This window comes from Bubalus kerabau, chromosome 2 (assembly GCF_029407905.1).
Source record: "Bubalus kerabau isolate K-KA32 ecotype Philippines breed swamp buffalo chromosome 2, PCC_UOA_SB_1v2, whole genome shotgun sequence".
NCBI lineage: Eukaryota > Metazoa > Chordata > Mammalia > Artiodactyla > Bovidae > Bubalus > Bubalus kerabau.
In genome coordinates this window covers 82,738,248-82,750,073 of record NC_073625.1, presented here as the reverse complement: position 1 = coordinate 82,750,073, position 11,826 = coordinate 82,738,248, and the positions used below count along the sequence as shown (strand labels likewise).

The window sequence follows — 11,826 nt, the reverse complement described above, 5'->3', positions numbered from 1 at the left end:
TTCTCAATGAGAAATTCTAAAAACTGGGTTTTTATTTATAATTATTATAACTTCCACAACTTCAGTTATAACCACTTGTAACATGATCCAGATCAATATCTAATATACATTTTATGATGTGATTTTTTTAAGGGAAATAAACTATGAACCCAATTATTCTTCCAAATACATATTATTTTTAATGTAGAAAATCAATAAAACTCTTCAGTAAAAGCCTTTAAATATTTGTTTTAATTATTTATAATTAAATATTAAATCATTTGGTATAATTTTCATAAATTAACATGAATATTTTAATTTTAATTGAAAAGTAAATATGTGCCCATATAAATTTACAATGTGAAAACATAGAGAAAATCATTTGATTATAAATTTTAGTTTACAAAAGACTAAAAAATTTGATATAAAATATTAAATTTACAAACATTGATTCCAATGTTTTAGTTTTTGAAGTTTATGAAATAGCATATTTTATCTTTCAAATATAACTTAGATCTCCGCTTCCGGTGGCAGGGTCTGGGGAAGGGGCAGCAGGCGCCATGTCGGGCCACGAAGGTGGCAAGAAGAAGCCCCTGAAGCAGCCCAAGAAGCAAGCCAAGGAGATGGACGAGGAAGATAAGGCATTCAAGCAGAAGCAGAAGGAGGAGCAGAAGAAATTTGAGGAGCTAAAAGCAAAGGCCGCGGGGAAAGGCCCCCTGGCCGCCGGTGGAATTAAGAAATCTGGCAAAAAGTAAGCTGTTCATTGTGCCTGAGGCAATGATGACGCTTAGTTCCATTCCTGTTTAAACACCTGGATTCCCTGCCATAATATCTGTTGCCACCTATAGCTAGAATGAAGTGTTGTCTTGGAACCTATTGTACATTTAAGAATAAACTTTTGTTAAAAAAAAAAAACAAAAAACAAATATAACTTAGAATATGTCCTATATACAGTTCAATAAGACAAAGGTTCATATAAATATCATGTACCTTTGAATACTATCAGTCAAGTACATAATACTAAGATAAAGCTGTCAGGTAGCATACTAGACAAAGTGGAATCATTAGAAAGCTTGTATCAATTAAGAAAGTTCAACTAGTTATTTAAATACTTGAGTCTATTCATTAGCCTGATTCAGAAAGCTGAAAGAAATCACCAAAATGTAATTATACCCAGCTTGGTGCTTGACACGTCGAAAGCCCCACAGGTCATGACTGAACAAATAGCTCCTGATCACCAGAACCAGTGATATCTTAGAAGAATATAGAGAAGAGATCTTGGTATTTAAGATGCTGCAATTTTTAAAAAGTAAAAAGATTTGAAATGGCAACTATTGAGAAACAATGCCCATGAATCAGCATAAAATATATGGGAACTACTTAGTTTCCAAAAACATGTACATTAAACTTTCCAAAAAAATTGATGGATGTTATAAATCTTAAATTCAGTCTCAAAAGCAATGTTAACAAGTACATTCCCTTCTTACTTAGAGGTTCCCTTTCTATAGATGTCTTAACCCATTTAATCAAGCTCCTAAGTACTACTGCATGGCAGGCAATTAAGACTCTCTAAGTATTCAAAATATACATCTGTGGACCCATTTCTTTTGAGACAAGAAAAGAAAATTACTTAGCTGTAATTCTAACTCTCAATGAATTGTAATTACAAAGACTCTAAACCTTTTGAACTCAAGTGCTTCTCTAGTGCATTTGAGATAAAAAAGAAAATTCCATCTTGTGAATTTTAAATCATTCGATGTCCTCACAAATAGGTGAATGCAACCTCTAATTCTTAAAGTCCAGCATATATCTAAATATACAAGCTATACATTTCACAATAGGCAGAATGGAGACAGTTATAATGATGACCCAGAAGATCAAGAAGAAAAATTCAAAAAAAAAATTTACTGCAGTAGATCTAAATAAAGTGTCTCTCCACTTGAGGAAACAAGCATAAGTTCTCACCCCCATAATTGGGAGCTGTTCTGGTTAACATTCCTTTTTTCCCCCAAATTATATGGTTCACCAATGTTCAAAGCTTTATAAAGAGTACTGAATTTAGGCTGAAAATAATTTAACTATGCATGATTCAGAACTTCCTTCAGCAGTTTTCCCCTGCCCCAAGCATCGCCATTAAATACACACATCATTATTACTATGCAATCCTACAGGTGCAGAGCGTGTGTGTGCTTAGTTTCTCGGTAGTGTCCAACCCTTTGTGACCTCATGGACTGTAGCCCTACAGGCTCCTCTGTTCATGGGATTCTCCAGGCAAGAATACTGGAGTGGGTGGTCATTTCCTACTGTAGGGTATAGGTGCATAGTACATAGGAAACAGAGTTTTCCTACGTAGGAATAAATTTGCTTTTAGTTTACTTAATGGACATTTATCTCTCAATCATGAAATAAGAAATCTGAAACGAAATGTATCCATTGACACTTTTTTAGATGTTGGGTTCGCATATCAACAAACCTTCAGTGTAGACGGAAATAATAACCTGCGTGTGCACACGGACACACACATAAAATCTTGTGCAGCACAAAAAGACTTTAACATGTCTTTAAAGATATAAGCTGCTATGTAGCCAAGAACTCACCAACACACTCTGCCTGCTGAAACTTCCTTCTCATCGCTATAGTTGGGGTGATTCCTGAGTCTTCATTTAATTTTCACCAGTGAGGAAATAAATGTCCAAGATCTCCATTACCCCATTGCTTGAATCCTTGGTGTCATGACAATGTCCTGCCCTCACTGCTGGAAGGTGAGGGTGGGGAGTGTGACTAGGGGGCTGTGTTTCCACTCCCACCTTCAGGCCCACTTCATAATGGGAGATGTGTTCCAGAATCTTGGGTTGGAAATTAGAATTAAGTTTTCCCATAGAAATAAAAGTCTGACTATCTAAAACTTCCCAGATAACTAGTATTATAATTCAGCTACTTAATATGATTTTGTGGTCTGGCCAGGATAAACTACCTCATATAACATCAATATTATTAGAAAAAGACATTTGGAGCTTTAGAATAACTGAAAAATCAATTTTTCGAAATATATACTGTCCATAATAAGAATAATGTCAATAAATTAAGAGCACAAAGGAATAAATCAAGGTTAGCACTCTGTAAAATCATAGATTTTTACATAATTTTTGGAGGACATACTTTTCCGATACTTTGTGTTAACAAACGAACAAATTAAGAATAGTTAAACTTAGGGAGTAGAGAACTTTGCCCAGGGTAAAGGAGACTTGAGAATTCAAGTCATATATTCATGTGGTCATTTTTTTTTATTCTAATTCAAATGGCTGGATTTTGTTTTCCTTGTTTTTATTTTCTACAGACCTGGTAATAGTGGACAAATATCTTCCTTTTTATCCAAAATTATCATGTTTATTTTGGGTTTTACTAGATTATGCTAATTAGCATATTTCCACAACAAAACAAACTTTCTCTTGACCCCACTCTTCACATTAACCACTATTCATTTCTTTCTTCCCTATACAGCAAAACTATGTGAAAGAGTTGCCTTTACTTATAATTTCTAATTCCTTTCTTTTCATTCTCTCTTAAACTCACTCCAATCAAACCTAAAGCTCACCTTTCTACCAAACCTTTTCCTGTCAAGACTATTACTGATGTCCTTGTTCAATCCAATGGTTAATTTCCTGCCCGTGCTTGATAGGATAGCAACATTTGACACAGATGATCATTCCCTCCTTATTGATTCATTTTCCAGTTTTTGTTTTCTCTCTCTAACTTCATCTAGTTTCTTGGCTACTCTTCCCAAGCTACTTCCTTAGATACCTTATATGCTATAGTTCCAGGACTTTATGTTAATACTTTGAAGACTTTTTGTTCCACCACCGTCTTGTGGTGTCTATGATTTCTAATTAGAAGTTCATGGTTTTATGAATCATCAGGCCCCTGTAGATAAGAACTCTTTTCTTTCTTGCTACTTTCAGGATATTCTCTTTACCTTTGATTTTCAGAAGTTTGACAATAATGTGACCAGACATAGTATCAGTTATATTTACCTTGGTCTGAGTTTGCTTAGCTTCCTGAATCAGTAGTATATCTTTCATTAGATTGGAGAAATTTTCAATCATTTCTTTTTCTTCAAATACTTTTTCTGGGTTATTCTCTTTCTTTGCACCTGGACTCCAAAAACAGTTGTGTTAGACATTTTTGTATTGCCCACAGATTCTAAATATCTATTCAAATTTCTGAATTTTTATTTTTTGCTTTTTCAGATTGAATAATTTCTACAGATCTTTCTTCAAATTCACTGACTCTTTCCTTTCCCATCTCCATTCTGCTGTTAACCCACCCAGGGAATTCCTTGATACAGATACTGTGTTTTTTAGTTCTAGAATTTTCACTGGATTCTTTTTTTATGTTTTTCTGATGAGAAATATATTTTCATTTATTATAACCATTTTTACCATATGAGGCATAGTTAAAATAGCAAGTTTAAAATCCTTGTCTGCTAATTTCAACATCTGCATTATTTCAGATTGGCCTCATTATTGTTATTTTTCTCTAGAGTGATCACATTTTCCTGATTCTTCATATGTTAAGCAATTTCAGATTATAATAAGAACATTGTAAGTGACATGTTGCAGAGAAAAATCTCTACTTTATATACAAAATATTCTATCTTACTATTCCAAAGATTGGAATATTTGTTTAATCAGACACTTAATTTAATTGAACTCAAACTATCTTACCAGAGATAGCTTAAATATCAGTTCCTTATTTTGTTCTTAAAAGAAATCTTTCTCAATCTTGTATTGTATCAAAGCAAGAGCTTTGATAGAGTTTATACATAGAGAGTAGGGCTCCCCCCTCTGGCTCTGTTTCCCCATTACTTTGTACTCTCTGTGGTTGCCCCAACCTTATCTACTGATTCTTCAGGCCAGAGAAACTTAAGCTTTTTATTGTAGTTTAAAATATTCCTTGCAGGAACTACTGAAGATGGCACTCAAGCTAAAAGTTGTAGAAAATGAGGATCTCACTCAATGCCAATTATTTCTTACAAGTTTCAATTTTCTTCCATAATCTGCCTGTTTTGGTAACTTTTTGGTACCATTTTATGGTAGTTGTTTTCAATATTTTGCCTAGAATATATTGTCCTTATTTGCAAGATGAAGGCCTGCTAGATTACTAAAGCATTCAAATGGAGAACTGTTTTAGGAAGGGGGACCCCTCCCAGGGCCCAAAACTGGGCTCTGTCTAACACTCAGAAGTGAATTGTCTGAGGAGACACATTGCTGACAAAGCAAGAGATTTAATTGGGAAAGGGTACCTGGGTGGAGAGCAGTAGGGTAAGGGAACCCAGGAGAACAGCTCTGTCAGTCTCTGGCAGTGTCAGGTTTTACACTGATGGGATTATTTCCGGGTTGTCTTTAGCCAATCATTCTGACTCAGGTGGTGCACGCCTTGTTAGGCCGAGATGGATGCCAGAGAAGGATTCTGGGAGGTGGTTGGACATGTGGTGTCTCCTTTTGACCTTTTCTGAACTCTTCCAGTTGGTGGTGGCTTATTAGTTCTGTGTTCCTTACCAGGACTCATGCAAATAGTTACTATGGTGCCTGGCCAGGGTCCCCCTAACAGAACTAGCCCTCAATTCAGCCTCTTAATTTTAAATATTATCTGTATGCCTAAAATTTCTTAGTAAATATCTCTAATTAAGATCTTCCAGGCTCATAAAATTCTAACAGCAAACTCAACATTCCAAGTGGCTGTGAGATAGATATCCTAAACTTAATATACTCAAGATCAATCTCTTTATATTTCCTCCAACCCCAAACTTGTTTCTCAGGCAGCCTTCCCCATCTCAACTGCATCCTTCCAGTAACTCAGGAGAGAAAACTTTAGTTCTCTTGACTACTTCCTTTCTTTCATATCCTTCATCTGATACAGTAGGCAGTCCTATTAGTGCTGTGCTCTGTCGCTAAGTCATGTCTGACTCTTTTGTGACCCCAGGGACTGTAACCCTCCAGGCTCCTCTGTCCATAGAATTTCCCAGGCAAGAATACTGAGGTGGATTGCCATTTCTTTCTCCAGGGCATCTTCCTAACCCAGGGATCAAACTCACATATCCTGTGTCTCCTGCATTGGCAAGAAGTTTCTTACCCACTGAGCCACCTAGGAAGCCCCAATCATATTTAGTGCCACTTTTAAAATATGTTCATAATTGAATCACTTGTGTTCACCTTCACAGTGGCCACTGTCATCCCTTGCCTGGATTGTAGCAATAACCTTCTAACTGCTCTTGTTTTAACTCTCCTGGTCCCTTTGGTCTACATTAACCACAGTTGGTAGAATGAACCTTTAAAAAGGCAAATCAGGTCATGTTACTCCTCACTTGAACACTGTAATGGTAATGTAAATGTAATTTTACTCAAAGCAAAAGCCAAATTCTGTCAAATGAGCTGTAGGTCCCCAAAATCTGCCCTCCACTACATCTCTACCCTCTTCTCCTACTACTGTCCTATGCTTTTGCTTTTTCTGGGACTTTTGCTCATGTTGTTGCCTTTCCCTGGAAGACTCTATCCCAAAATATCAGGTTACCTAACCGCCTGGCCTCTATCAAGTGTCTGTGTAAATCTGACCTTCAAAATGAGGCCATCTTTGACCATTCTATTTAATACTGTAAGTATCTCACCCACCCCACTCTTCCAATCATTTTTCTCTGTGTTGGCCTCCAAGGATGACGCTTATTGAGGGCACAGATCTCTGCCTCAGTGATATCTCAAGTATCTATAACACTGGCTGGTACATAGTCATTGTTCAGTAAACATATGTTGAATATATATAAATGTTAAGCCCAATCTTGACTAATGGCAGAAAACAAAATTTTAGTCATTTCCTGCTATCCTTGGTCATTTCAGGTTTAAATGTAAGTCATTCAAAACTTCCTTTCCTCTTCTTTCTCTTCAATCTGGTACCTAATTTTCAGGGCACTTATACGGAGGAGAGAGGCCAGGAGATCATGTCTGGGCTGTGGCTGCCCTCTGTACTACACCATGATCTGTCACAATGGCTTCTGCCTCTCCTGTCCTTTGCTCCTGCATCCATCTCCACTGCTGTTTTCTGAGAATCAATTATTACTCCATGGTCTACACCAACATCAAACAACCAACACTGAGAAGTGACTTTTGGCAGTTAGTTCTTTCAGTTATTTTTTCACCTTCTTTGAAGGCGGCTGGAAAAACTTAACTATTTTCACACACTTCTCTGGAGTCACCAGAACCCTAAATCTTTATCAAGACTTAATTGTCTTAGATACCACAAAAAGCCAGAAGAACTCACACCTTATCAACATGAGAAATATTTTTAAGAGGAGAGACTGCTAACATGCCAGAATCAGTGTCCTCTATCTTTTGGATTTCTAAACTTATCTTACGGGTCTATTAGTATCCCTCATCCTGTTTTGAAATGACTGCAGGTAAGAAATAGAAACACAGCGTGGCCCAACCCTAAGCAGGTTTAATTATCTTACTTCCTCCCCTTTTCTACTCCCCACTACAGTTCTGAGGCAAGAGTCTGGGGAGTTCTGAATTGGATAACAAATAGTCTTCCTAAATACTTCCTTCTTGCATAGGAAATAAAGCTTTTGACTTTAAAAGCCAAGGGTTTGCTGTCTTTTTTATCCTCCCAGTCCTCCAATGATAACATCCGATGACTAATTTCTGGATGCCTACACAGGAATAAAAGGTCTCAAAGTCCAAGAAAAGCAAATCAAAGAAGTTTAAGTATGGGGAGTAAGGTCAGGCAGAACAGGGAGGAAGTGATGGCAAGGAGGGTATTTCAGTCAACACTTCAAAATAATCACAAATATTAGCTCTAATCCTTATCACTTGAAGAACTTATTATACCTGAGTTAGATTTTTGCTTTAAAAAAAATGTAGTAAAAAGAATAAAGATGAGAAAAATGCAATTAATCTTTTCTCACAAGACAGATTTCCACAGTAATGTTGAACTTACCCAGTATTTTCATGAAACTAAAGAACACTCACTAGCTCTGAGGTCTGATGAATTAAGAAAAAATCAGATTGGATAAAAGCGTGACTATCTCCCTGTCTGAGCCTAAGTATGATTCAGAGATTCAGGCACACAAAGTGAAGAAGAGGAATTATCCTCCTTTGACACAAAGTATTGAGAAACAACCTGACTTAACATATTAGCATCAAATAAAGCCAGAATCTAAATGAAGAAATTCTTTGCCTTAATGAAGGTCATGTGTAAACATACAGAGAATTCCACACTAGCTTTAAAAGGAAACTTGGGAAATTAATTTCCACACATGATTAACTTTGAGGTTTTTAGAGGAAAGTAACTGCCTATATCCTGAGTAATATTATTTAAAATTTAGTTTCTTGTATAATTAATGAAGCAATTGAAAGTGATTACCTTTTTATTGCAAGTGAATAAGTTTTTTAAAAAGTTAAATCCTCAGGATATTTATATAGGCTTTTCCTTTTACCATGCACAATCTCCCCAGCCCTGGTTCTGCCTCAGCTGAAATAGCAGAGAGACCTTCCAGGATGACCTGCTGAGAAGGTCAATTCAAACTCATTTCTATTACTCACTAACTCTAAAGTAGTGTATATAATTTTGTAAATTATATGTTTGTTTATGTATTTACTCCTTTGTCACCTGCAGTCTACATCAGATTACAAACTCTGCAAAACAAGCTATGTCTTAATTCTTTCAAACATATCTGTCATTTAGCATGATGCTCGGTACAGAGCAGGCAATCAATTTAACCTCTGCTAAATGAGTAAAAGACAAGAGAAATAAAATACATAGTTAATTGCTCTGAGAATTTTCTTAACTGATTCATATTTTCTGAGTCACAAATACATTAATACTTATTAAAAGTAATAATCTTTTCTGTTTTTAATCTTCTTCCAAGACTCCATTGCTTCTAAAACTGCTGTGGAGTGCTGGGCCAACAAATGATGGACAACCTGCTCTCTTAATAAAAAGTAATGCATGTATACATGTCCAAAAGTTTATTCTGAATTTTACTGATGTATAATTTACAAATAGTAATAAAATATACCATACTTTTATTGAAAACCCCATACAGCAAATTAATTCTCATAGAACACATTTGGCCAAACTCTTGTGTCCATAGCCAATCTATATTTGAAATCCACAAATGAGTACAATTCCAGTATGGATACTGGTTGACATTTTTGTCTGTTTGAATACAATAAAAATGACAAAAAGACATATGTCAGAACTTCACACATTTGTCAACAGTGTGAGCAACTTTCTTTCTGAGTCAGAAAATAGTTTTCAAACATTAGAAAACAAATTTTTTTGAATTTCTGTGGTCTTCACCATGTCACACCTGTATGCACAACATGTTTTAAGTTTAATTTGCATCACTCATATGTTCCCCATCCCTTTCTTATGAGTAGACCAGGAGTAGAAAAACTTTCTCTATAAAAGGTTGATTGGTAAATATTTCAGACTATGAGGGCCATATATCCTATATTATAATTAGTCTTCCTTGACATCATAATGCAGAAGGAGCCATAGACATTTTATTTAAAGAAGGATGTGTTGGTGTTTCAACAGTTGTACTGTGTACAACAGTACAACTATGTACAAATAGTACAACTGTGCACAAAAGCAAGCAATGGGCTGAATTTGGCCCAAAAGATGCAGTCTGCCAATCCTAACAGAACTATGAACCAAACCTGAATTTTAGCACATGACATTTTTGTGGTGTAAATACTTCCACATTACCGATTTCAAGCTACCAATGTGACATCACCACAGGCTGAGTTAGGAAAAGATGAACAATAGAACAGAAATCAATATATAGTATTTCTAGTATATTTTATATATACATATATATAAAGAATATGGATAATAGCAAAAGCAATTCAAATTATTAGAAAGTGATGAGTTGGTTTATTAACTTTGTTTTAACATACTTTATTTAGAGCTTACATAATTTAATTTTTAACGGTTGTGTTCAAAAACTGACTCATAAAATTCCTGAACATTTGCACACCACAGCTATACCTGCTTCCTTGAAACTCTCTCTACCCTCTGCATCTCCTATTTTAATTGGGTTCTCCTCTTTCTTTGACTTTCCATTCTTTGTTCTCAGGTAGCTCCTCCTATTCTCATTTTAAATTTATAGCATTCAATGTGACTTTGTTCTTCTGTCTCTACTTAAGCCCTCAGCACACACTCTTAGCTTAACTTCAGCTTCTCCTTCATTGCTGATTGTGCTCAAAAAAAAAAAAAAAAAAATATATATATATATATATATTAATATATATCCCTTTGGATGGTTTCAACTCCCTACTGTCATTTCAAATATAATGAGTCTAAAATCAGTCATCAAATTTTCCAGTCCCATCTCCTTCATGCCTTAATTGTTCAAAGTATTTAACATTTTTAATCCAACTTCTCTTTGGCCTATATCCCTTCTTATCAATATTTCCTGCCAAATATCTTCCATCACACCCCTCTCTAGTCGCATTTCCACCACACAACACACACTTGAATCACAGCCATAGTCTCTCAGCTGATCTGCTTGTTTTTAACTTTTATCATTCTTTTAAGGTTTCTTGTAATGAGCTTATTTATTCTAAATCCTGAGTTTATCATACTTAAACTCTTGATTAAGACCTAAAATGGATTTTATTGCCTACCTTACTAAGCCTGGGTTTCACACCTGAGTTTTAGTCCGTAAATCAGGCCAGTGTATCTTTACTATGTAATATGTCTTCACTAATTGATTATCTCTTCTAGTAAACAAAATTTTTAGATATTATAACTTGTATTTCATTTTCACATGGTGCTCAGGGAATAATTTATTGATTTATCTCTTATTTGTTAATATGTTTTAAACAAGTGGAGTTACATCAAGAAACTCAAAAGATATGCTTTAATTGAATAAAAATACAATATACTAAAGAAGATGCAGATATCCTAAAGATGCAAAATGAAAAACTTATTTATCCACTCATTCAATAGATTGAATAAATAAGCCAAATCCTAAGAATTCTGCTACATGCTAAATAAGAACACTAGGGTGAATAAGACACATTTCTGACTTCAGAAATGTGCAGTCTACTAGAATAACATTATAATCAACATAGTTTAAAATAACATTGCCTCAGAAACTTGGCACATTTTGGTGAAAAAAGCATTAAAAGCTAAAAATACACATGTTGTGTCTGGAGCATATAAAGGGCTTACTGAAGAATATTCCCTTCATTAGATAAATTAGATAAACCATTTAACAGAATATTTTTAAAATTAACTTTAAAAATATATATTGAATTCCAGACAATATTATAAAAATATTTTTAAATAGTTTATCTGATTTCAAATTTTAATAGGAATTCTGATGGTCTAAACATTTGACTTAATGTGTATTTTTATGAGAGAAGTATATTTACATTTTCTAAATTTTTGGCTGTTTCAGGCAACATGAACAGTTTGGGGTTATAATGTGTTCTATCCAGCAAATCAATAGTGCCACCGCCACAACAACATGCACACATGTGGCAAAAAAACACAAAAAACTCTTGAGTTTTAATGATCACATACTCCACGAAAGGAAATTGAACATGCTTAAAAGCCCTTCTTAAGCATCTTTTCAAAAATTCTAATCTTAGACCATATCTAATCTCTTGAGCAGATATTAATGTTACATGGAAACTTACAGATACAAAAATATTGTAGCAACGTTTAAAAATTATTACTTAGTTGGATTCTCTGAATTTTGATGTTTGGCAAAACTAATACAATTATGTAAAGTTTAAAAATAAAATAAAATTTAAAAAAAAGTACATAGAGCTTGTTTTGACA

At 34.7% G+C, this 11,826-nt stretch overlaps 1 protein-coding gene and 1 long non-coding RNA gene across 2 annotated transcripts; one reads left to right on the top strand and one right to left on the bottom strand.

Annotated features, from left to right (window-relative positions):
• The first annotated feature begins 493 nt into the window (after nucleotides 1-493).
• Nucleotides 494-877, top strand: LOC129644779 (translation machinery-associated protein 7). Its single transcript, XM_055570235.1, has one exon. The coding sequence runs from the start codon at nucleotides 540-542 to the stop codon at nucleotides 732-734; it is 195 nt and encodes a 64-aa protein (XP_055426210.1). The 5' UTR covers nucleotides 494-539; the 3' UTR covers nucleotides 735-877.
• A 246-nt stretch (nucleotides 878-1,123) lies between these two features.
• LOC129644778 (uncharacterized) lies at nucleotides 1,124-5,357 on the bottom strand. Its single transcript, XR_008710982.1, has 3 exons — nucleotides 5,282-5,357; nucleotides 4,011-4,129; nucleotides 1,124-1,232 (listed from the first exon to the last, which is right to left on the bottom strand). It is a non-coding gene; the product is annotated as an uncharacterized LOC129644778 (long non-coding RNA).
• Nucleotides 5,358-11,826: the final 6,469 nt, after the last annotated feature.

Coding starts and splice junctions, on each gene's coding strand:
- LOC129644779 (XM_055570235.1), top strand. CDS start 540: ATGTCGGGCCACGAAGGTGGCAAGAAGAAGCCCCTGAAGCAGCCCAAG.